A 26,877-nucleotide genomic window follows, 5' to 3' on the forward strand; every position below is an offset into this window, starting at 1 on the left:
CTGACCATGCTTGAGTGATGGAGTGCATGAGGAGGTTGCCAATAAAATCAGGGAAAAGCTCTGTTCCTAGTTCAGTAATCAGAGGCAGGAGATGATGCAAACCGTGATAAAGAGTTTTGAGAGCAAACAAGGCTTTATTTAGAAAAGAAACTGTTCTGGTTCATGTGTGTGTGTGTGGGGGGGGGGGGAGCAAACCTATCCAGTTTTCCAGTGCTGATGCAGCTGTGCCCATGGGGAGTGCACTGAATCTTGTAGTGGGGATGCAGTCACAGAGGCCTCCTTAAGGTATGGGAATATTTGTTCCCTTACCTTGGGACTGCATTGCAGCTACACCAGTGCTGGAAATTTGAATATGATTGGACCGTGTGTGTGTTTGTGTGTAAATGGCTGTGCTGGTGTGAGGTGCAGTCACTATTGAAGACTGTGTTTGGACTTTATTAAAATACAGTAATGTATTAATAAAGTGTCCAGAAGTTCTCAGTTTCAGTTTCAGTACCTTTATTGGCATACCGTTACAATACATACACACTTACATATACAAGAAAAAAACAAACAAACAAAACTTGAAAGAGCTGACTAGAGAACCATAGCATACCAAACTAAAATTGACAATTATAAAACACGGACTTCAGGGAGTAGGGACACGCTTCAAGTTGGACGCCACTATTTGTGAAATAAATGTAGCTATCTGGAAAATGGTGTTAGGGTCAGTGGAGGCTAATAAAGATTGCAATATAACAGAGACCTCAAAAGAGGAGTTAAGATAGGATTGGAGAACTAAGCATTTTCCCCTAGCCACACTATGGAGCGGGCAATGAAAAAGGAGGTGATCTAACGTTTCTACAACTCGCTGGGGGCAAGGACAGATTCTTTCCTGAAGAGGAATACCTTGAAATCTACCCCAAAGAACAGCGGATGGAATAGAGTTGCAACGGGCCATAGAAAAAGCCCTTCTAATTTTTGGGCATTCCAAAATGTAAAAATAATTGGGAATTTCCCCCACTTTGACCGGTAGGTGATAATGTGCTGGTGAACAGGTTTTATTAACAGCAAGTAGGATATTAGAAGTATAGGTATCCAAAAGTCTCCCTTTAATGAGCCTGAATGCCTCATTTTGGGACAAATGGCCAAGGAGGTCAGGCTCAACTCCCAGTTGCTTTATTTTTGTTCTCCAAGGTTTATCTGAGAAATATGGGTCATCAAGGAGGTGATATAGGACAGTGTTCGGATCAGTATTATAGAGAATTTTTAGCCAAAATTTGGTTGTTCTAATCCATGCCAGTGTTTCGAGATGAATTTGGCCTGATTCAATACAGAGCAGCTCATAGGACACACACCGGGGCAGGCCTAGTATACTTCTTAAAAAGGCTGATTGAATCTGCTGCAGTGAGTTATTAAATGCCTTAATCCAAATCGGCACCCCGTATAAAACTTGGGCAGAGCACTTCTCATTAAAAGCCTTCAGCGCTGCCGGAATGTACAAACCTCCTTTACTATGAAAGAAACTAATGATGGCTTGCGAAGAGGCTTTAGCAATAGAACGAGCCATATAGCAATGGCGCGTCCATGCTAAATTATGCGAGAATAAAATGCCCAAATATTTAAATGTTTTAACCTGTTCTATAATTTGACCATTGAATCTCCACTCACTTGGTCTCCAGGACCTACCGAAGACCATAATTTTTGATTTGACATAATTAATTTGTAGCTTGTTGGAGCAGAAAAATTCAATACACTTCCTGATTAAACGTTTTAGTCCCAGACGAGAGCGAGATAAAATAACCACATCGTCGGCGTAGAGTAGAATTGGTACCTGCAAGTCCCTCAATCTGGGGGGATGACCATCAACAGTAGCCAGAGAAGGAGCCAAGTCATTTAAAAAAAGATTAAACAAAGTGGGAGCGAGCACACACCCTTGCTTCACCCCCTTGTTGGTAGGAAATTCATCAGTACAATTCCCTTCTGCTGTATATCTGACTTGGGCAGATGTGTTAGAATATAAGCCCCGAATAAGAGCGAGCAATTTAGGGTCTAGCCCCATATGAGCTAGTTTAGCTCAGAGGAGGTTTCTGTTCACATTATCAAAAGCCCCTTTGAGGTCCAGAAATGCTACAAATAGCTTAGATTTCATTTGAATGAAGTACTTATGTGCTAAATGGTAAAGAGTGAGGGCATGGTCCAAAGTGGATTGCCCCTGCCTAAAGCCAATTTGTTCCATACCCATGATGTTACAATTGGTAATCTGGAAAACGTGGTAGCTGCTTTACCGATGCGCCTGTTTAGCTCGGCATCGAGAGAATGAGTGTCGGAGATCGTTGAGCCAAGGTACACAAAGTCATGGACAACCTCCAGTTCATGCTCAGAGATTGTAATGCAGGGAGGTGAGTCCACATCCTGAACCATGACCTGTGTTTTCTTCAGGCTGATTGTCAGTCCAAAATCTTGGCAGGCCTTGCTAAAACGATCCATGAGCTGCTGGAGATCTTTGGCAGAGTGGGTAGTGACAGCTGCGTCGTCGGCAAAGAGAAAGTCACGCAGACATTTCAGCTGGACTTTGGATTTTGCTCTCAGTCTGGAGAGGTTGAAGAGCTTTCCGTCTGATCTGGTCCGGAGATAGATGCCTTCTGTTGCAGTTCCAAAGGCCTGCTTCAGCAGGACAGCGAAGAAAATCCCAAACAAGGTTGGTGCAAGAACACAGCCCTGCTTCACTCCGCTTCGGATGTCAAAAGGGTCTGATGTGGAGCCATCGAAGACAACAGTGCCCTTCATGTCCTTGTGGAAGGATCTGATGATGCTGAGGAGCCTGGGTGGACATCCAATCTTGGGGAGAATCTTGAAGAGGCCGTCTCTGCTGACCAGGTCGAAAGCCTTTGTGAGATCTATGAAGGCTATAAAGAGTGGCTGTCGTTGTTCCCTGCATTTCTCCTGCAGTTGTCTAAGGGAGAATACCATATCAGTGGTGGACCTGTTGGCTCGGAATCCACACTGCGATTCTGGATAGACGCTCTCTGCAAGTACCTGGAGCCTCTTTAGTACAACTCGGGCAAACAGCTTTCCTACAACGCTAAGGAGAGAGATGCCGCGGTAGTTGTTGCAGTCACCCCTGTCACCTTTGTTCTTGTACAGCGTGATGATGTTTGCATCCCTCATGTCTCACGTTTGCATCCCTCACGTTTTCCAGACTCACAAAGAGAGTCTGGTCCAACAAGAAGCTGACGGAACATACCAAGATCCAGGTCTACAGAGCTTGCGTCCTGAGTACACTTCTGTACTGCAGCGAGTCATGGACTCTTCGCCCACAACAGGAGAGGAAACTGAGCGCTTTCCACATGCGCTGCCTCCGACGCATCCTCGGCATCACCTGGCAGGACAAAGTTCCAAACAACACAGTCCTGGAACGTGCTGGAATCCCTAGCATGTATTCACTGCTGAAACAGAGACGCCTGCGTTGGCTTGGTCATGTCGTGAGAATGGATGATGGCCGGATCCCAAAGGATCTCCTCTATGGAGAACTCGTGCAAGGAAAGCGCCCTACAGGTAGACCACAGCTGCGATACAAGGACATCTGCAAGAGGGATCTGAAGGCCTTAGGGATGGACCTCAACAAGTGGGAAACCCTGGCCTCTGAGCGGCCCGCTTGGAGGCAGGCTGTGCAGCATGGCCTTTCCCAGTTTGAAGAGACACTTTGCCAACAGTCTGAGGCTAAGAGGCAAAGAAGGAAGGCCCATAGCCAGGGAGACAGACCAGGGACAGACTGCACTTGCTCCTGGTGTGGAAGGGATTGTCACTCCCGGATTGGCCTTTTCAGCCACACTAGACGCTGTGCCAGAACCACCTTTCAGAGCGCGATACCATAGTCTTTCGAGACTGAAGGTTGCCAATAGTACAATTGGTAATCCATTGGCTGAGGCGCTGAAGAAGGAGTTTTGCATACAACTTACCAATTACAGAAATTAAACTAATAGGTCTGTAATTGTCCGGCTTACTAGAGTCGCCTTTTTTGAAAAAAGGGATCACAATGGCTTTAAGCCAAACTTTGGGAAATCGGCCAGAGGCATTAATAGATGAAAAGAGCGGGGCCAGAATAGAAGTCCAAAACGATGGTCTTCTTTAAGCCAAGTGATAGGAATGGCATCAGGCCCCGGAGCCTTGCCCAGCTTTAGGGCTACGATTAGATCAAGAGTTTCCTCTTCGGATACATTGGGCCAAGCCTCAAAGTTAGAAAAAGAAATCTCTAAGCCCCCACTACAGGCAGCTGCCGGATCATAGAACAGGTCCGAGAAGTGTTGGCGCCAAGTATAGGTGGAGATTGAATTAGGCTTACCTGTAGCTTCATTGGAGGCTCTAGAAACAATCTCCCAGAATAACTTGTGGTTGTTACTAATTGTAGCTTGGATCAATCTTCCCCAGGACTTTTTAATAAACTCATGCCGCTTATACTGGATCAATTCCTTAAGGGAGGCAGTGGCTGTGAAGTAGATTTTTAAATCTTCCTTCAAATTACTAGCTCTAAAATTCCCAAAACACTCCCTGGCATGGGCCTTGGCTCGTTTGCAGTCCTGGTCATACCATCCTAATTTGTCAATACTGGGCCTGCCTTTGACCTCGGCCATTGGATGAACAATTTTTACATAAATATAATTCATTAGAGATTCAAAGGCAGACACTACAGATACTGGCTCTGTTAGAGTCAAAACAAAATCCCTCAGAATCTTACCATTTGAATTATTCAATAGCAACTGGATTTCAAAAAGAGTGGAATCGTTCCATCTTATTTTTGCCAATCGGGTATAGCTTTCCCTAGCGTACGTTGGGGAAACAATGCGAAGTGAGTCTATGTTAAAAGCAGTACATAACGGGAGATGATCGCTCAGTTTAAAATCATCAACTTTAAAAGTGGAAACAAGGGGCAAAAAAGAGGCTGAAATTAAAACATAGTCAATAACACTCGTACCTACTGGGGAAATGTAAGTAAATTCTGAAGCCCCAGAAAAGTTACATAAACCGTTAAGCCAAATCAAATTAAACTGGAGGCTAAAATTTGCCAGAAAATACCCGGCATCGTTAAAACAAGTGTCTTTAGAACGCCTCACTAAGTGTCCATGAGTAGAAATAAAAGGTTCACAGTCCTGACAAGCCATCTTGTGAAAAATCTCAATACCATCCCGAACTCTTGAGTTAAAATCAGCACCAAGAATTACTGTAGCGTTAGGGGAGATACTGCACGCTGCATTGCATTGTTCTGAGAGGAAGTTCCAAGCTTGCTCCCGCTGCGATCTATTTTGGCATGGGGGTAGATAGACAATGAAAACGAGAAAGGTCCGCTGTTGAACAATCAGTTTGACGATTAGTAAATTGCATAGATTTTCCGATGCCTCCACAAGGGTCGCTGGCAGGAGCGGGTTGATTAGAATTGCCAGACCCGCTTGAGCGCGGCCCTTCTTGTTGGGTCTATGAGCTGGTAGATGGAAAGTTTGATAATCATCAAAAAGAATTGGTTCTATTGACCACGTTTCTTGCAAGAGAATAATGTCAAAAGATGTTAAATAGGATAGAAATTCCTTATCAGAGCACTTCCGTTTCCAACCTGCAATATTCCAAGAGACCAGCTTAACCTGATTGGGTAAATGTGCAGCGACACCAAAACTATGAGGGGAATAACAGTCAGCCAGAGGTTGCCTTAGTCGCGGTTGAGAAAGATTAGAAGTCAGTGGGGACGTAGCAAGGCAATTAAAAGGTCGGCCAGAGTTAATTATTGCAGAATCAATGCCACTTCCAGCTGAATCTAGCTTCATAGAAAACATATTAAAGTCGCCTGGCACATCCTGGTTACTAATAAAATGCGCACTGGTCGTTTCTGGTTGTAAATTCAAGCCCATAGAATTGGACAGATTGTCAGAAATTGAGTTGGACAAGGGAAGCGAAAATAATGGCCTTTCGACTACGTTAGGCGTCAGAGGTTTGGCTAAAGTCGACGAGATTAAGGCTGAGGGAGGGTTATCCCAGGGAAGCGTTCTTGGACCAACATGAAGGGAGTGGATCGGGGAGACCGTTTGGGAACAAGAAGAGGACTTCGCATGCTGACACTTCTTAGGCATGGTGCCTGCACCTGCAAGATCCGCCACCAATGGGGTTCGGTTGACACCATGCACTGGACTGCGCGGAAGGGTTCTGGGAGAAACATTTGTTCGAGAACCAAGGGGCAGACTCTTATTTGGAGTAGACAGCTTGTGAGATTTGAATTTAAGAAGCGTTTGACTTCCAGACTGTATAAAAGTTCTCTGGATGGTTATATTAAAATTCCTAAAATGTGTTCTAGCATTAAAAATAAGATTAGGTACTGCTTCTGAATTAAAAGCCAAATAGAGCCTTTTGGTATAGTTCCTGGAGGGCAAAAAGAAAGATTCCCGCAGTGCAGACAAATCCACTTGTGCCTTCAGCAATTGGGACAGAGCCTTAACCATCCTGGGCTTGGAAGACCACAGAAAGGCATCTCCATATGGAATATTAAGAACCACAGCTGAAGGAGTTAATCTCAAGTGTGTATTGCAACCAGTGGATATTAGGCTTCCCCTCTCCAATTGTATATTGTTGTTAAGCTTTGCTCTTAAAGGGGAAAGTGGCACTGGGAGAGAGCTGGGCTGGCATAGCTGGAGGTTGCTGCCAGTTTGGATTTTATTTTCCAAACGCTGCAATGCCTGTAAAACAGTTTGCAAGTGTCCTTCGAGTTCATCAAACCGTTCGTAGATTGTTCGGAGGGTCTGAGCAGAGATTAAGCAGGCATCTCCCAAGGATTTTAATTGCACCACAGAGGGAATGCTGACATCCAAGCTTGCCTGAGCTCCACCTAACAGCTCAGAGTCTGTATTCTGGATAATGTCTTCCTTATCAGGGGCAGATAAACAGACTGCTGATAAATCCAAGGAGGAAGAGCAGAGGGGGGTGACATCTGTAGCCTCCGGCTGTTGTTTGGAATTTGTGGGCAAGATAGGTAATTTTTTCTGCAAAAGAAAGGGCTCAATGGAAGGAGTGATCTTTACCGCATTGTTTGAATTCTTTTTTTTCCTTTTGGCACCCTTCTTATCAGTCCCACTCGGCACCGGGCTGGTTCTCCATCTTTTCATTGTGGAGGCTGTTGGCGCTGTCGGCTTTTTCTTAGAAGAAGCTATCGGCATTGTGGCCTTCAGGAACTTTACCAAGCTATATATTAGCTCAAAGCTGCTCAATATCACACTAAACTTATAAAAACAAAGAGTATACTATAAAATAACAATAACAAAAAAGGATAGGAAAAAAATAAAAGACAGGAGTAGGAGGATAAAACAAATATTATAAGTTAAAGCCGGAGCACTCTACGTGTCCAGAAGTTGTCTTCAGTGGTGTCATTACTGCACCTCACACCAGCACAGCTATTTACACATGTGCACAAGTGAAACATGTGCTCAGAAGGGAGAGTTATGCAGCTCTTCAAATATGCAGCCCATGGAAATATCAGTTCCCTCCATTGTGAGCCAGTGCAATCTAAAATTTCTCAGACCACAGTTCAAACATGCCGCTCTTTCGTGCCTTTCTCTCCTATGTGCCACAAGTGCAGGGAGGAGACAGCTGTGCTTTAAAAGCAAGATCGGTGAGAGGAGGAGTATGGTGAAGAAGGGCTCTGCCAGTAGCCAGTGTAAGACACCATGTCTCCTACCAGACTCAAGCTATTGAGAACCACATGGGTTTTGCAAGCACACATTCAAAAATCCACATGGAAGAACCCAAACTCACAGATTAGGAGGGTGATGAGTGGCAAAGAGATATAGTACTTGGATATTCCATGACATAAAAACCACAGGATAAAGAAACCCATGTGAGTTCTGCATCCTAATGTGCACTTATTCTGTGGAAAATGCCCATTACTATTTGGATTTGTGCACATGCAGTTTGGCTCTGACAGCACCATGTTACATACACAAAGGGACTTCCTATTAGGGTAAAACATTTCTATTCACTCAAGGATAATTGAAAACATACTTCTCATCTACAGCCTGAAGTGGTACTGTCCAAGAAAAGGTTTTCTCACTTGATACTAAAGTCACCTTTAAGATCTACTGGAGTTTTTCATTTGCTATTGTTATTAGTCAAGGTACATTTTTCCCTAGTGCCCCTGGTTTGTAATTCATTACAAACCTCTGAGTCATGATTCTGACTACTTGTGTTTAGCAATTCCAGGGCTTCTGGTCACTGCAGATGGCTAGAAGATTCGGCTCGTGAATGAGCACTTGGCTCAATTCTGATATGTGAAATTGTCAGGCTATCAAATTAGGCTAATAAAATATTCCAATCAGCAGTGTTGAAAGACCATGTTGACCATGTCGTTTCCAGCACAGCTCTTGGTGCTCCTGAAGAGGTTTGCCCTACTTAAAGAGCTTAATGTGTCAACAGTTAACTGAAACTGTATTAAAGAAACCATGGGTGGTCACAAAATGAAATTATGATTACAATTTCTCTTTTTGTAGGGGAGTTTTAAAGATTAATTGTAGATGTATAACAAGTCTCTTTGTTTCTTTGGCCTTTTCCCCCCCTCCTACCGGACTTTTCTAATTTCTACAGTGTGTGTGTTTAAACAAAATAAAAAAAGAACCGCTGTTGGAATGTTCTTTATATCAGGGTGTGCTTAGAAAATGACTTTGTAGAATGTGGGTTTTTAGAAAAACAATGCAAAGCAATTATCCCTACTGTTTAAAACTGCTGTTGGTTTGATACTCTGTTTTTGCAGTGTGATTTAGATGTGTTTTTGATTAGAAGATGCTCCAAAATATATTTTCTTGTGTTTTATAGATTCCTTAGATGGTCATTTGACCACAGATGTCAGGGATCTATATGACAACAGCTTGCTCCCTCTGGAGATCAGTCAGATTTCATTAACCTGTAACCAATTCTTTGTGTGGCTCAGTGGTTCCTTTAGCAAAGAGAATCCAATTTGTAGAATTTAAGCTGTCGCTCACCAAATTAATCTTGTTATATATTTCGCCACTTCTGTAAGCAAAGCATGTTTGGGATGAAGAGCGTGTTATTGCTAACTCTGGTGTTGAGTCCTGCAGTGTAATAGGATATATGAGATGAGATTACCTGCTTGGCCCTATGCCTTTGACATCAAGACAGTGGGCCAGTTGTGTTTTTGGAATATATTTTTTACATTGTACTTCTTCAAGTGAAGTTTAGCAGGGACTTGACCGAGAAAGGAATCTGGGTGAGACGAGTCTATTCTTTTCTATCTGGGCTATTAACCAATTAGGTAAAGTCACTAAATTTTCTCTGCTCTGGGTCAGGTCAAATGGATAAACAGTTCTTTTTAGATTCCCTCTAGAGTGGAGGTCCATATGGAAGTTTGTCTTGTGAATGGTGAATCTTGCCAGTGCTGCACTGGAACTAGAAGCTGAGTTCTAGCCTCAATAACCTTTTATTGATGCTAAGATTGTTCTGGCATTGGCATTTACTTGGTGGTCTGTTCATGGAATTGGTGCTTTCCATTGTCACTGCTGAAAAGGAGAGAGTCCCAGTTGCAGGCATTGGGTTCTGTTGCTCAGATGTGACCTTTATAACAGTAATTAACTTGATGACATTGCAAATCTGATAGTTATTCACTTCATTTCCTCCAAGGAGCTCAGGCAACATATATGGTTCTTCTCCATCCATTTTATCCTCACACCAGCCAATAAGGCCGGTTAGGATGAGAGATAGTAATTGGCCAAAGATTGCCAAGTGAACTTCATGCCTGTGCAGGGATTTGAACCTAAGTCTTGCCAATCCTAGTCTGATACTATAACCACTAAATCATTGGCTCTATTTTTCTCCATCTCTGCATTAGTTCTAGGCAGTATCATATTGATTAATGTTAAGTTAATGGCTCAATCCTATGGGCACCTTGCACTGTTAGAACTGGCCTTCTGGCACTGCAAGATTCTTTATGGCTGCCACAAATGGCAACACACCATTCAGTGTGGCTGGGTCACTGTCACAAGTGGCCTGTCAATGAGCCCCAGTTCTGGTAAGTGAGCCCAGGAGGTAGGAGGAAGGCAGGAGGTGGATGGAATGGGGTGAGGAGGGGGAGGAATGGAGCAGAGACTGGGGGAAGAGGAGGGGGGATCAAGGCGAGGAAGGAGACGGTATTGGCGGAAGCACCACCACCAACATTATATCCCCTTTCCTGGCTTTGATCTGCCGTACTGGGTCCATTTGAACTTGTGCATGCAAAGGAGATGCAGATCTGAATAGACTCTGCTGGGCAAGGAGGGCTTACCCTTGGCCAAGGGAACAAATGTTTCCTTACCCTGAGGAGACCTCCAGGACTCCCTCTCCCAAGGACATAGTGCGCACTCCAGTGGCACGACTGCATTGGCAGAGGGATTTAGGAAGGATTAGAATGTAGAAGTTTCTTGAAATCCTTTCTTTCATGCTATATGTTAAAAATTCCATAAAACTTGCAATAATAGTATTGCCCTTCAGAACTGCTACAGACAGTTGTGGATTTACCCCACCCTGCTCCCAGGGCAAAGGTCCATGACGCCACCCCTCATGAGATGCCACCCCCTCCCCACTTGCGAAGCTGTCCCCCCCTTGCAAAGTGTGACAGTGTCTCACTCAACTCTAAGATCAACTTAGCTTTCTGAGACTTCCCTGCGGTCTTCAACTGTACTTCTGGAAAACCGGAAGTACAGTTTCCAACTGTGTCGGGAACCTCAGTGAGGCTAGAGGTCCTAGAGTTGCACTGGCTCAGTGCCCAGGGTATTTGCCCCATTTGCCCAGCACTAGGTCCACAGGCCTCTAGGAGCCCAAAATATTCTTCTAGTGGTGTGGCATGTGAGGGAGAAGCAGGAGCAGTAATGAGGAAAAATAAGAAAAGCGTCATCAGATTGAACACACATTCAGATTGGTTTCATACCATTATGCTTCCACCATAATGTGACTTTCTATAGTTACTTCAGTTGCGGACTGCTTCTCTAAGAGGTGAGCCCAGGAAACCTCAGGAAAAAAATAGACCAAACAAGGAATTTAAGGAAACTGTTTAATTTTTGCTACAAAAGCCTGTATGAATGGGTGAGCCTGTATGATCTCCTCAGGGACCTGATTAGTTCTAGGACCAGATGCTATTTTTATTATTATTTCTCCAGTTTGAGAAATTTTCTACCCTGTTTTTTCTAGTGGGTGGTAAGCAATAAATAATTGAATTATTAAAAGGAATCTACTGTGAACTGCTGTTCCAGTAGGGTTATTGCTGTTATTTGTGGCAGGCCACACAAATCAGTTCGCAAAACAGAATTCCAGCACGCATCATCCAGCCATCTAAGAATTACATTCCTGGCAAGCTAGTGAGCACATGGCCGCGAGATAGCCGAACATACATTGTACTCATTCACAAGACTGGCTTTTAAATGTATTTCCACCACATACTGGCAGAAACTGATTATGTGACTCTTCCCTTAGTTGTGATACATAGTCTATGAAGACTGAACATGTTATGATTAATTACCTTTATTAATTATGCACAACCAGTGTGGTGAACTGGAGTCGGCCCAGCCTCACATCTCCTTTCAGCTGCTGAGCAAATCACTCTCTCTTTCTCAGAACTAACCAAGCTCCAAGGGCTGCTTTGAGAATAGTGTATATTAATTCCATGTGTACCATCATGAGCTCCTTGATAAAAGGGCAAGTTACAGAGATGTGATTAATAAACAGGGTTGGGACTACTGTGTTCAAGCCTCTGAATCTGGGGTAAGCTCACTGAAGCTGACCAGACTGCTCCAGAATAAATGGTATGAGTACTGCTGCTTGAAAGGCCTTCAGAAAGATAGGCAGTGATTTGCTTTTCTGAAACGATTAGCAGCACATAGCTTAACTAATTAACAAAACAGCAGGATTGCAAGTGCAAGAGCAATGGGATTGCCCCAAACTGTAACCCATATGTAAAAGCCTAATAGCCAAAAGCATAGCAACACACAAAATGGTAAAAAGCTGCTTTCCTTATTAAAGAGCAATATTGCTAGTCTAACTGAAGCTGGGCTTGGGCCTCAATGTGTTTACACTTTGAAATGTAGCTTAGATAACAGTACCAGGCAACTGCTGGAGATAAGCATTCACGCCTTGGCAAATGTTAAGATACACCTGTATCCACCAGGAAAACTCCATAACTTTTATCCTTTTACACTTTTGGAGCAAAAAGCACACATATGCAATATTGAGACAAGGTAACCTGTAACCCACATATAAGGGGACATAATAATAATAGAAGCAGGCCATTGGAGACTAAAAAGGCTGCTTGGTTTTAGCAAAACTTCTCTTAAAGACCAAAAAGCCTTAGCTTTGCAGGGAGCCTCTCAAGGTTTCTCAAGGTTTATACTAGCACATAGGAAAAGAATGCAGATAAGATACGGATGTGCTAGGTAGAGAAAACCTGAGTCCTCTGAATGATGTTATTCTAAACTTGTCAAAACAATCTGAATAATTGGCTTGAATTATATCAGTGTTATTCAGCATTGGATAAATGGTACTATAGGACATTTGGAACTGGGTTTTGGAAACTTTGTAATTTAATAGGTTTTAAGGTGAAACTCCACCTGTAATGTAAATCATAACCAATCAATTGCTTGCCCACCTCTTGCCCACCTATTTCCCATCTTTAAAGCAAATTGTACCTTATCTGTAACCTATTAGGTGTTTGCCCCATCTCTGATGTACAGTTTCAGCCAATGGGATGTCTAGATTTTGAGACAAAGGACTGGAAATTGTATAAATGGCCAAATCACCATTGGGAAGGGTCCCATGCTTTGAAACAAGAGTCCCATGGGTGCCCATTGCTTGCAATAAAATAAAGAGCCTGCAAACTTTCACTCCTAGTACCGAGTCTTCTTGATTGACCTTTCACGTGTTTTGCTTTGACCATTTCCTGGAACATCTGTGAGCTTGCTTGCTGGATATGATTATGGTAGTTACAAGCGGCTTGGCTCTGTCATAAGAGCCATAAAAGCAGGCGGAAGAGTCAGGTGGAGAGATGGAGCCTTTACAGACTGACAGTCGTGACTCAGCCATCCATAAAATGATTTTTCATTAATGTTTTAAAAAGTGTGTCAAGGATGTCAGAATACATAAGCGGCAGATATCAATAATTTAGGCGTCTGCTGTCCTCCCCCTCCCTTCTTTTCAGCCTCTTGAAGTTGATGTATGTAAAGTGTTTTAGTTTTGTTCAGATTTATCTGCTGCCTGGCAGACAATACCCATCACCTGTAAAATACAAAAATTTAAAGAAGAATTCTCTGAACGCAAACGAGCAATCCAGACGCAGGTAGGAACTGCAGTTTGAGACGGTTCGACTGAGTTGATATTATTTACTATTTCTCTAGAATCCTCATCATACAACATGTAAATAACAAACCAGTCATTGATTCAAATAGACTGGGGTTGTTTTCTAGTTCCCAGGGTTTTGGACAGGTCCCTTTTAGAAAACAGAATCTGGAGCTCTCTTGATGCAGTTGTTCACTAGCAGATTGATCTGTTGAGAGGTTCACTTTATCTCTTTACAACTCCCAGGAGATGCAGCAGCCTCTACTTCTTCCACACATTTCTTTTCTGGTCCTTACATCTGCCCTTCCATTCACTTGTGTGTGGCACACCTGGAATCCTTACCATGCCACAGCAGATGAGGGACCGATGAAAGTCAGACAACAGGATTTGGGACACATGAAAATGCCAGGTTCCAGAGAACAATGGGAGATGCCATCTATCTCATCTTGGCCTGCTTACTATCCAACCAATGGCAACCGCCATTCTTGTTGGCATCCTTCAGTCTCGGAAGACTATGGTGTCACGCTCTGAATGGTGGTTCTAGAACAGAGTGTCCTCTCCAGTGCGTGAAGCCTGGGTAAAGTAGGTATGGAGGATAGGCTGTTATCCATGCAGCAAATCCCCCCTCTCCATGTCACTGAAATGGTCCAATGGAAAGGCAGAGGCCAATACGGTTGGTTCCAGCGGCGTCGCAGGAGTTGCCAGAACGTGATTGTGTTCAGCCACGAACTGCCTCAGGGACTCCGGCTCCAGATTTTGCCTTGAGGTTGACTCCTGAAGCCTTTTCCATAACTGGATGTAGCCACAAGGCAGTGGAGGTTTGGGATCAGAGTTTTCCTTCTCTCAGATGAGCTGCCTTCCCAGGCTGACGAGTCCCATCTACCCGGTGGCTGTTTAGTCGCCTCTTACGACAAGTACAGCCAAACTGTACTTGCCGCCATTATGGCATAATGAAACAGAACCTTTTTCATGGATCTGTTCATGTGCCTTTAAGAGTCACACACTAAAATCCTCATCTGCTTTCCCAATGTATCTGCATGCCTTGCAGAGTGTCACCATCTTAATTTCTGCATGATAAGCTGTCTTTAAAGGCACTGGAGTAGGGATGGTAATAAAGGTGAAAAATATGAATAAGAAGGGGGCAGCATATCTTATAAGAAAAAGTGAGGCTTAGAAGCTCAAGGATAAACTGAACAGGGATTGTAAATAACCATAGTCGTCTTGCATACAAAAGGTTCAGAAATTCAAACCAATGGAAGAATATGGGCTTCCTTAACTCATGCATGCTTTGATATAGCACTGAACCTTATTTATCGGCACAGGTCTAAACTGAGCCAAAAGGCACGTTAACAGAAAAATAAAGGAATAGGAAGAGGGGAAAGATTGGTCACATGTCCTCCACTGAGCATAGAATAGTAGAAAGATCCAACAGGCATTTTATAAGAATGCCAAGAAAATGGCACAACAATAAAGGCTCCTGAAAACCTTCCTCAAGCACCATAGCCTTGATGTAATTTTGAATTGGTCTCTCAACCATTAACTTTTATCAAAATGATGCGAGAGTGTGATCTTAGATCAGCCACATCAGGTCTAGTTTGGTGATTATAAATCATAAGAAAATACATTTTGGTATTCTAAATAAGTAAGCAGAAATTCTCTTTTAGAATTCCTTTTCTCTTATCCTCCCGACTAATAAGAAACATTTTGTAAGAGAAGGGAAAGTGAGATTAATGAGGAATTTAAAAAATATATATAATAAAAGGCTTTTGTAGCCTAGAGAACTGTGGTAAAGACTTCAAGCATTGAATTAATTCTACTAAGCATAAGTGCTCATAACTGAAATATCAGCATATTTTCCCCTTATTTACTTTTGCCTCTTTACCCTCCTGTTTCATTGTTGTCTCCCTTGTATCTCTCTCTTGACTGTAAGATCCTGCTCATAAGGCAGACTCCTATGAGATAGTTCAGTATTTCTCAAACTGTGGGTCTGGAACCACTAGGTGGGTTGTGAGCCAATTTCAGGTGGGTCTCCATTCATTTCAATATGTTATTTTAATATATTAGACTTGATGCTACCATGGTATGTGACTGCATCTGGAGAAATATTATAGCTCTTTACATTTAACAGGCTACTATGTATATTCTTTTAACAATGATAGTAAAATGGGACTTATTCCTAGGTAAGTGTAGTTAAGATTGCAGCCTGGGATTGTTAAAAATTTTCCTGCTTGGTGATGTCACTTCTGGTTATGACATCACTTCCAGTAGGTCCTGACAGATTCTCATGCTAAAAAGTGGGTCCAAGTGCTAAACATCTGAGAACCACTGAGATGGTTCATTCTTTAAAATTCTAGTATACATTTGCATTGCTCGGAGTATCTTATGTACTCCTTTCTTATGCCTTATTTTGTTACATATTCAGGCGAACATGTAACTGGGGGGGTTGTCAGAATCTATACGAATTTTGGTGATGATCTAGGGTTAGAGGCCTCCTACCCAAAATCTACCCAAACCTCTTGAAGTTCAGGTTTTACAGAAACATTCTCTGAGTGATGAACATTCTCTGCAGGTGTACATGCATGACCCAGAAAGACTGTCTAAGATAGTTCATGCTCTCAGCTGAAGAGCATCGACAGAAGAGCATGAACAGGTATCCTAAACATATTATATCCTGGCAGAAGGTCAGTACTCAATGAACATTATAACTTTGCTGTGTGCTGTTAGAAAAGGGTGTGGTCTCATATACTACTGTATCTGTTCAGAAAAGATAGGTGGTCCTCCTTCTGAGCAGTAATCCCTTGTATGATAAGAGGGAATTTGTATGTGGGCTTCCATTAATGTTAGAGTGTAAGCTGAGATGGAGAGCACCATGATTACTGATGGTCCCTTAATATGGCTTTCATCAAAAGTTTGTCTTCCTTGTCTGAAAGAGCAAGGTGTGACTGTTGACTTAGGCAATGAGATACAAACTGTGACTTTTTGACATCAGAGTACATCTTTCAAAGGTGGAAGGAGATTTGATTACACTTGCATGTTTTGGTACGGTTCTCTGTCTTTATCAAAGCGCTGCCTTGCCTTTGGCCTGCTCTGCAGCAGGGGGGCAGCCATGCTTTTGGTGTTTGTACATTCAGGCACCACATTTCAAGCCCAGCACTGCCAAGTGCTTCATGTAAAGAATAACAATCCAAGCAATTAGTGCAGGAAGTGGGGGGAACCCCACACACCTCTGCCAGATTTTAGTGCTGCAGGAAAAAAAAAGACAGCAAGAAAGATGGAAGTTTTTCTTTTTACAAAAGCTGCTCCTGTATGAGGATCCAAGAAGCAGGAAATCCGAGAGACAGACCTTTCTATTAAAGAATGGGTGCAAAGCGTTGGCTCTCTGACAAGCCTTGGCAAGGGGTGCTGAGATTTTGGAAAGCTTCAGCTACGCATATGGCTGGAGACGGGAAGGATGTTACAGCAAGTGGTGGTCATGTATAATTAATAGGAGAAGGAAGGATAGGACAAGAAAACGGGGAGAAAATATTAGTTTTGGATCCGTTCTAAGTAATACACACTGATGGCATTAATCTTTTTCATCATCTGAGAATAAATTTCAGCTATAAAGTGAATATAGTCTTTGTCTTAAATGGAACAAATGGTTTGGCATTTGGGGCAGTGGGATTAGTCTACTGAGCAGATGGCCTGTTTGGTTTCCATGGTTCTAGGGAGTGAACGCTTTTTAACAATTCTCCAGGAAAATAGTTCAAAGTACAGAACACGTGGGGAGTTTATTTTGTACATGACAGTATGTAAAAACCTTCCTCAGCTCTCTAGCATCCACAGCAGTTTGCAATTCCAAGTTTCCTGTCAGTAACAAAACAACTGTGGCATAATGTGGCAGTACTTTTTAAGAGAATGTTCGTGCTCAAGATTCAAGCAAAGAAAGTGGAAATTTCAGGCTGTGCAGCAAGTGCTACTTCTGTTTTAGTCTGGTTGGATCTAGGCTGTGTGATCAGCAGGAATACCTAGTACAGCTCTTGCTGGATTTGCCACCTCATGCTGGGTGGCAGGAAAAGAGTTGCATGCCTCTTTATGTCAAATTTATGTTAATTTCTAACACATTGTTTCATAGCACTCTTGCTTATTAGACTCCCAGCTCCATAAAGCACTATGAACGCTTCCATTTGCCACAACAAAGCTGTGGGTTTTTTGAGGAATTAGACATTATTTGTTCATGCATAAAGAAGCAGTGGGTGGGGGAGGTAAAGAATAGATATTAGAATAGAACAGAAAATAGAATAAAGTTAGCTTCGAACAGGGTGTGTAGGTGAAGACAGCTGAAACCTCTCTCTCTCTCTGATTGTCTTGCTACTTAATGATCCATTGCCCCAGGAACTTTTCCCCCAGTTGGCTCCACTTCTGATATTAAAGATTGACTAGGCGACAAAATCGGTGATAGAACCTAAAGAGATAAGGCAGGTGGGTGGGTATTGGTTCTTTTCAGGTGTCCTTTGGTTGTTAAAATTGGAGTACTCCCATTTTATACAATAAGCAAGACAAATGAACAGCAAACATGTCTGCCACTGTCACTTTTAGTTTTACCCTCCCAGAGGCAGAGAAAATGAATAGACAAGGACAAAGAATATGGAGGGAGGTGTGATCGCTTCAGGCTTACTTGATGCCTCAATGTGTTTGAAAGTATAGGCAGTCTCTCCAGGTGAGGATCTCATAACCTTGATTGTTGTTCAGCAGTCTTCCCTGGCATGTTCCCTTATCTCCATGTATTTTCTTTCTTTAGGAGAAAGTGTGTTTTAATGCTAATCCAGGAAGCCTAGGCCGGGATACTTCTCTGTCAATTTCCCTTCTTCCTCAGGTTTTGAGTTGAGCTTATGTTTATGAGTTCAGTATTTTACGCTGTTTTTTACGCCTGAGCAAAGCTTAATCCTGGATGCTTTCCTGTGTTACCCTTTCATGTCCTTTTCATAGATAGTGCAGTACATGCAAAGAACTGCCAGAAGGTTGCAGTTTTCCTTTAGGAGAATGGCAGAACACATCCTCAAAGAAGACTGGAAAAGAGCTAAGAAGTCCCCATTACTGTGGATGGGTTTGTCCTGTTAAAGCAGTTGGAAGTGTAACAACAGTATACATTGAGGAAATGGATGGACAAAGAATCCAGCCTGCTCCAATTCATTAGCTTGATTTGTGCAGGGTTAAAAGAAGTAAAAAGCAAGGCGGGTGTACTTTTTATTACTCCAGTCAGCAGCTTTGACTGTATGAATTCTGCATTAGCCTCTGACTGTACCAGTCAAAGGCTTGAACAATTCCGTGCAGAAGGTTGTCATTTATCCTCAGTTGTTCTTCAGTATGGAACTGATCCTCAGTCACAAAACCACTTTTTCTCTTGGCAGTCGCTTTAAAGCATCAGGCCCTATTCTGGAAAAGTAGGTTGAGGGCAGGGAAGAGCAGTCAAGCTGGAGGCACAGTTATCATTGGTGCTACATTTGACACTCTAACCAGCCCAAAGCTTACATGCAGAGTATTCCACAAGAAAAAAAAATAATTATAGACTCTCACACATGGTTTAAAATGGAAACATACACATTGGAAAGAAATGGATTGGAAACAGCTGGGCATTTGCATGAAAACACTGGGATGTAAAATGTTTGGCGCATGCATTTTTGCAAATTAAAAAGTAGAAAAAGCATGTTTGCCGGACTTTCCCTTTTTATGACTTCATTGCTGACAGATTTTTTTTTTTTTTTTTTTGCTGTGTTCTTGTCACTGATTTCCTTTTTAAGCCATGCTGGTTAAAGCAGCTTGGAGCCTAAAAGGGAAGATATTTATTTCTGGTTGCCCCTCAACCTTTTTCCTTTTGCCGGTTGATGGATAGTTGAAGGTTGTAAAGGGGGAACTCTGAGCATGTCTCAGTTCTATGGCATGAGTGGTTCTGTTTCTCCCTTCAGAAATGCCAGCTTGTGTTCTGAAATGACTTTGGATCATATGTTTCAACCTTTAGATGTAAAGGTGCAGGAGCAGGATCATTAAAACAAAAAATGGGTATCCTAAGACTATATGTGTGCTAAACCCAAGCTTTCTTGTGTATCCACCACATCCCAGTATTGGGACAGGATTTGACAGGATACTGTTTGTCAACCATTTTGACAGGATACTAAAATGACAAAATGACATCTTCAGGGAAAAAAACAAATACTTATAAAGGGTCTCTTTGGCTACTTGAGAGCTTTGAGCTGTGAAAACAGTTGGGTTGAAAGGAAAACCTTGGGCTTTCTCAGGAAAGCTTTTCAAGGGAATACCCACAGGGAAAGCAGAAGAGGTTTAGCAGATTCCCTAGGTGCGGCTTACATCTGCAGAGCTACAGTGGCAGAAAAGGTGCACCTGTCCAATTGTCTCCCCTTTTTCTGAGTTCCAAGAACATTGAAAAGAAGCATTCCTGCAAAACAGGACTGATTACACTTTATATTTTGAATTGTGGCAATTGCACACACACTGTGTTATTGCACAGTCCTTGCAATATTGTCCCAGGTTTCCTTTGAAGTTAGTGTGTGAAACTTGGGGCAAGTCTGCTTGAGACAATTGTACAGTATTTCCCTTCCCTGCTGAGTTTCAGATTTTTAGTCAGAACCCCATTGCATTAGTCACACCTCCTTAGAAAAGAAAACTGGGAGAAAGAGAGAGAGAGAGAGAGAGAGAGAGAGAGAGAGAGAGAGAACTAGTTACAGGGGCAGCTCTCAGGAGGGAAAGATCTTCATTTCTTGCTATTGGACAGAAATTACTTCTAATCAAGCAGCTTATCTTCTTCTCTACATCTTTTGGCTTTTCAGCTGGGAGAGAAGTGTTTCTTTAAGTGTTTTTATAACCTTTGATGACTTGATTATGGAAGTTGATTTATAGCTGCATCATTCTTATCACGTGGGGGAACATGTCTTGCATTTGCTCGTCAGTGCACCATAGCAACCAAAAAATTGTCCTCCTTCAAACAACAGCTGAGCAACCTCACGTGCCAAGGAATGACTCATTCACCTTGGCAAACATTCTCCTGGTTCTGGAATGGCAGGAAACCTGCACTTCACCGGCTTTCCTAGGGAGGACAGAGTGCAGATTTATTAGTCCAATTCCTATGTGAAAGTGAATAAAGAGGAAGATACAGCGTGCCACTGTATAACACAATTTGTTTGTTCATGAAGTTTTAGCTGAGTTTAAACACAAACATAAGTTAAAAGTTGTTGGAACTCTTGTTTGTAGCATTGACACTAGGCCACTTTAGAGCTGCTGGTAGCGTTGACTGTGACCTAAAGTCATTCCCAGTGTTCTGTTCACCCTGCCAAACTTGGTGGTTTGATTTTCTGGTCTTGTGTCCTATGTAACATCCAGGATGTCAAAATCCCAGTCCAGTCTTCTTTGGAGCATGGATGAAATATTCGGCAGAGTGCACTACTAACTTTGTGTAGAAACAACATCAAATTGTCAGTCATGGTACAAGCCATCATTTTGCAACCAACTGCCTTCCCCAACTTCCATTTTGCCCAGGTAGCTTCAAAGGCAAAACATAAGAAAACTAAACTCTGCACACCCCTTATTTCCTCAACTTTCCATGTGTGTGGTGCAATATTATTTCAACAGTCTGAAGCTTCTAAGCTGTCCGAGATGGATGTGCCCCCTTCCCAGTGCTGCACCAGGTTAGTGGGGGCTTTGGGGCAAAGCCCTGTACTGGGCCCCCTTGGTGCTCCTTCCTATCTGTGATGGAACAATGAACATTAGGAGTGCAAATGGTATGGAGAATTGAGTCTGAGTCTTGTGGAGCCTCAATAATATGAAGGATATTTCAAACAGATTGGAGAATCTTGAGTTTTCAGACACTGCACATAGTGCCCTGGTGATACCAGATTTGTTGGTTAGATGAGAACAAAGGAGAAAATTATCCTGTTTAGTATCTGCTCTTCTGAAATAAGTTCTTCTGTATTTGACTATGGACAGTTGTTTTTCAGGAACTTGAAGGTGGTATGATACAGTATTATTGCCCACAGAGCAAATACTCATTTTTTTGTCCTCTATGTGCAAGTTCCCGAAAAACCTGTACTTTATTGCAGTAGAAGAAATATATACCCACTGTGACAATGTATCATACCACCTTCAAGCCTTTGGGGACAAAGCATTCAGACATAGCCTAAGGCTCTTCTTTATATGCTTTGAGATGGGTTACCTTATGAAAAACAAAAATGTGGCAGTGCGCAAGTAAATTTACCGTAAGTCTATTCCCAGGATGTTTATCAAGCCTCAGAGTTTGCCTTGAAGTTTCAGGATTTTAGCATTCTAGTTCTCAGGATCTCTTGGGGGGGAGGAATAAATTTCAGGGAAAGGGCCCAGAAACAAGGAAAGAGGAGATTTGCAGTGCAATCCCCATTGTCACAACTGCACCAGCATAAGAAAATTGGATATGATTGGGCCCTGGATATGGGTAAAGAAAGTGAAACTTAATCCAGGCAATTTGTAGGAAGGAGGATTCTGGAGTGGGTTTAGAATCTGTTCTGGGATGTGTTGCATTTCCTTGAAGGTTTTTAGTCTGGGGGTGCTCAGTTTTGTTCCTGGAAGAGCAGGTAGCATGTGAATACCTTTGCTGCACTTTGGATAGTGAACCAGCTGTGGCCCTTCCTGAAGAAAGCAGATGTGGTTCTGTATTCATGCCTTAGTCACAACCTGTTTGGACTGCTGCCACATGCTCTGTTTGGAACCACTCTTGAAAACTATCTTGAAGCTGCAGCTGGTACAGAATGCAGCAACTAGGATGCTATTGGGTACCTGCTGGTCTGAGCACTAGTGCTGTATGCATTGGCTACCAGCATGTTTCTGGGCACAATTTAAGGTGCTGATTATCACCTACAACCTTATTATTACCAGTGTGCCTTAGGACCAGGATACCTGAAGGCCTATCTTCCCTCAAATCAAAGGATTTCATCTGGCTTCTGTGTTCTTAATCTGAGGCCCTCCTCTGCTTCCTTCCCCACCCTCTGAAATATGATTGGTGGAGATGTGTGACTGGATCTTCTTAGAGGCGCCCCCCCCTTTGTGGAATTTCCTCTTCTGGGTGGCTTAACTAGGTCTAAGGCTGCCCATTTTTACATGGACAGAGAAGATCTGTTTCCTTCAGTCTTCCCCTAAATCTTTTTATTTCTGTTGCTTGTTGATATTGTTTCTGTGTCTGCTCTCTGTTGCATTATTTTGTTATTTCATTTCATTGTTGAAATAAATAAATAACATTTTTTAGTATTATTTTGTTATATAGATACAGTTATAAGTCATTTTGGTGGTCCTTTTGATGGAACAGAAGGGTGGTCCTTAAAAAAAATACGCTGTACCTTTTAAGTAAATTGAAGTTAATAACTTGATTTGGGGAGCCAAGAATATTTGAGACGCTTAGCTGAAAGGCAGAATCCCTTCTGATTAGATGTTGCTATTTTCTTCTTATTTTTGCAGGATCTTTCCGAAATGATGGCTTAAAAGCTGCTGATGTCCTTCCTATACTAAAGGAAAAAGTGGCCTTTGTGTCAGGTAAGTTCATTGCTTGTGTGTTTTCCCATATGAAGCGTATTAGTGAATTTTGCTAGTGAACACTGAAGAAGCATAGCAGCAATACGATATTAAATTCAGTAGTTTTAGAGCTTCATAGGCCTGCAAAAGGAACAGATTCCAGAGTGTTTAAGTATTTGGATTGAGGAGAATTTTAATCCATAAAGTGGGTCACTGATCTAAATGGAGTAACTTGTGAAGTCATTTTGTTGGTGCTGACTCTAAATAAAGGCAATGGTGTGTGGTTCTGCATAGATTTGAAATGCTTTTTGGATTTGCAAACTTCAAATCTAATTCCAATGCCAAATTAAATCCAAATGTTTGGATTGGGACCCTGTTTGAATATGAAGGTATTAAAACTCAACCACACGAGAACTGGACTTTACATCTGTAGGCTGTATTTTCATCTAGTTTCAACTAGTGAGTACTGGACATGGTGCAGACAAAAATGAGCATCGGAAAAAGGAGGAATTTTGTGGTAGGACGAGAGCCTAACAGATGAGTACTGATTGCAAAGCAAAGGAAAAAGTATAGAATAGTAGACTTTCATTTAACTTTCACTCAAGTTTAGACTTTCACTCAAGTAGACTTGAGGGAGATACCCAAGGCACAATAGTGTAACCATTAAAACCCCAGCATTATAAAAGCAACACCAAAACCTGACCTAAATCATCAGAGGAAACAACAGAGCAAACTTATGACAACAGAATAAAATTGGTTTTTACAGTTAGAACAGAACGAACTCTGCAACCCAGAGAAAATAAGTAGGTTTTAGTAGAATTAACAAGGACCTCTTCACTGTGGATGATCAGATTTTAGGATAAACTGGAAGTGCTTCTCAGAAGCCTCCCCGTGCCTGAGAACACCTCTGTACACAACTGGAAAGCACTTTGGGTCACATCTAGAGGTCCTCTGAGGGTTCCACCTGCGTATTTGATTATTGTTCGGTATCTGCGTGGGGTTCAAGAATGGATCCCCTGCATATACTGAGGTCCGACTGTATTGCAATTGGTGTGTTTCCAATTTGAATGGATACTGGGATTCTTATGTTCTTTTTCAGGAGAGTATAGTTGTCCAGTTGTCTGGCTCTGAGAAAGAATTAACTTGGCTTGTTTGATCTTTAAATACTCATGGAGTTTTATCAAAATATCAGTAGAAAAACAGTTTGGCAAATGTGCAGTGCTCACTTAAGAGGGTTGCCATATCAAGCTGTTGCAGGAAAATAAAACAAGTTAAAATCTTGAAACAGCTTAGCTTACCTGAAAGTCACCGTCCTTCAGAGAGAGAGAGAGAGAGAGAGAGAGAGAGAGAGAGAGAGAGAGAGAGTGCATGTGCTCATACCAATTAATAATACATTTAATGCATCTGATAAAATGGGCCTCTGTATACAAAAAAAGCCCTCAATAAATGTGTTAATTGTTAAGTTTGCAGAAATCTCTTTTTGTTATTCTTGCAGTACTAACTTTGGCCCATTCCTAGTTGCACTTTATGCCACCAGAATGAGCGTTCTGGTGACATAGAGCGCTTTCTGGCCATCGCAAAATGTGACACACTGGTACACACGGCCTAGCCTCCACTGCAAGCAGTGTGCAGCCAGCTCCATGCACCAGCAGATGAGAGACACCAGCTGGCACTAGTAAATTCATGCAGAGAGTGGGAGGGAGGTGGAACAGGGTGGGGATTGGGAGGGGCTGGCAACAGGAGCTGGAAGGAAAGCAGATTGGAACTAGGACGGGGCAGTATCGAAGGCAGAAGCACATGCCCAAATCCTAACCACCCTATTGGCCTTGATCCCCTGACCTGGATCAACACAGGCTCACACTAGCGATACAGCTGGTGCAGGTCCGCGTGGATCTGGTGGTCTGGCATGGGCTTACCCTGGGAAATGTTTCCTTACCCTGAAGAGGCCCCCAGATGCTGAAACTCTCCTGTGGGATACATCAAGCGCCATTGTATTGTCACAGGGGAAGTTGCATTGGATTGGGTTGTTAGTTATCAAACCTACATTTACTTCCATCCTTTTTCAGTTGAGTACTTTCTATGCTTGGCAGAATTCCAGATTGTTTTCCTGGACCAAATACCTGAAGGTATTCTTGAACCTGCTGCATTTGCAAGTGGTTTTCCATTAGCAAGTCCTAGGAGTGTTGCTTGTTTAGTAATCTAGGCAAATGGGGTAGTTGCGCAACCTGCATTACTATCCTTGAATCCTGACTCCCAAAGGTTTGAAGTAGCAGGAACTGTATAATTTTAAAACACAGGGTTAAAACTTTAAAGTACTTGGGTTAAGTATTTTAAAATACTTAAGACTGTTCTCTGACTGCTCTGAACTTGCAAATATTTCATGAGAGCATTTTTAAATGTTTCTATTTCAAGTCTTTGGAAAAAACAGTTTCCCTCCTGAAATTGGCTGGGCATTTCCAATTCTCCATTACCTTTGCCTGAAGTGTTGGCATGACGTTATTGCAGGCCTTGAGCTCGCAGCCTGCCCTGGATCCACCATAGCGACCGCTGCCCACCATGATGGTACTCTGGGTTCTACCAACATCACAAGTGCTAAGGTTTCAGGTGTCATCTTATCCAAAAAGATCCTCTGTTGGGTGGGGGACTACAACATGTTGGTATTATTCCTACAAACCATGATTTTAGTGATTTGGGTCACCAGTGGTGTCACTCCCACCATGCGCGTCACCTGATGCGGCCTGCACACGTATATATAAGCTGTCAATTAAACTTTAAGAGTTTGCGCTATTTTTCTTTCACAGTGTGAGTTTACTGGAGCATTGCAAGCATTTACTTGCAAATGACATTTTTTTGCTGCTGTCAACGTGGCCGAAAGAGAGTGCAATGCTCCATTTTTAATGGAGAATTGATATATTTTTGCATTGTTGGTCATGTTGGAAAACTGTTGTTGTGCGTTTAAACGGGGAGGTGTTGAAGGAGGAAGCGGTGTGGTTATAAGAAAAGCGGGGGGGGGGGAGATGATTTCCAAAGTGGCAGGGCAGAAGCGTCCCAATTGGTACTTACTTTGTTGGACACAAGGACGCTACACCTGGAGCTGACCTTACTAGTTTGATCCCTGGTCCAGTGACAAAAGAATATAGAGTCATCCAGATGATTGCAGGAAACTGACGACCCTCTTCTAGGCCACAGTACATATGACTGCTGCCTGTGCATGCCCTGAATGCTGCTTAGTGATAGCTATGATCATGGTGAGAATCCTCGTGAGGAGGATGAGAGTGTCAGACTCTGGGCACGTAACAGAAATTAGCAAGATTAGTTGTAGGAATTGAATCTTGCATTTAATTTTCATTAGAAATGTAGCACCTTAAGCTTTGCGGTGTTCATGGATTTCCAGTTCAGAAAGGAGATTTTGTGCTGTCCTGCTATATCATGAATCACTTACTCCTTAAGTAGCAACCTGGCCTGAACTTGCTCAGGTTGTGCAGTCTGCAAAGATTGCTTGCTGCCCTCAGTCAATAAATCTTTCTTCAGTTTCTTTAAAGGGATGGCAGATGAATGCACTTGGAACATCTCTTGTCTGATTGCCTTGCTGCTTTGTCTCTGCTTGAAAAGGCTATCATTTCTGACACAGCCAGCTCGATAGCAGCTTTGCCATCTACACTGCCTCTCAGCAATTTGCAGACACAATAGGCAGTGGCAAGGATCACCAGTGGCTTTGAAAATGGAGTGTGCAAATCTATACTGTCTATTATGACAACCTAAGCTGCACCATCCTTTATCTAGGGATCAAGCACTGTTCAGTGTGCCTTGTTCTGCATCTCTGTAGAAGAGATCTCATTGCAGGGTCTGTGCCCTACAACTAGGTGGGAAGCATATTCTTCCAGGGAGCAAAATGATGGCTATATGGAACCTCTAAGGTCAGCGGCAACGCGCCTAAGAATGCCAGCTGCTGGAAAACAGTGGTGGAACGATTGCCTTTATGCTTTGGTTTAGAGATGAGCAAACTGAGCTTCACATCTTAATGAT

General features: G+C 42.6%; 1 protein-coding gene across 1 annotated transcript in view; it reads left to right on the forward strand.

Moving 5' to 3' along the window:
- The first annotated feature begins 18,345 nt into the window (after positions 1-18,345).
- Positions 18,346-26,877, forward strand: part of LOC136645156 (kalirin) — a 250,046-nt gene continuing 241,514 nt past the window's right edge. Inside the window, exons 1-2 of the mRNA XM_066621402.1 lie at positions 18,346-18,409; positions 22,798-22,872. Coding sequence (XP_066477499.1) covers positions 18,346-18,409; positions 22,798-22,872 — 139 coding nt within the window. The remainder of the gene's footprint in view (positions 18,410-22,797; positions 22,873-26,877) is intronic.

The sequence above is a fragment of the Tiliqua scincoides genome, chromosome 1, assembly GCF_035046505.1.
Source record: "Tiliqua scincoides isolate rTilSci1 chromosome 1, rTilSci1.hap2, whole genome shotgun sequence".
NCBI classification, from domain to species: domain Eukaryota; kingdom Metazoa; phylum Chordata; class Lepidosauria; order Squamata; family Scincidae; genus Tiliqua; species Tiliqua scincoides.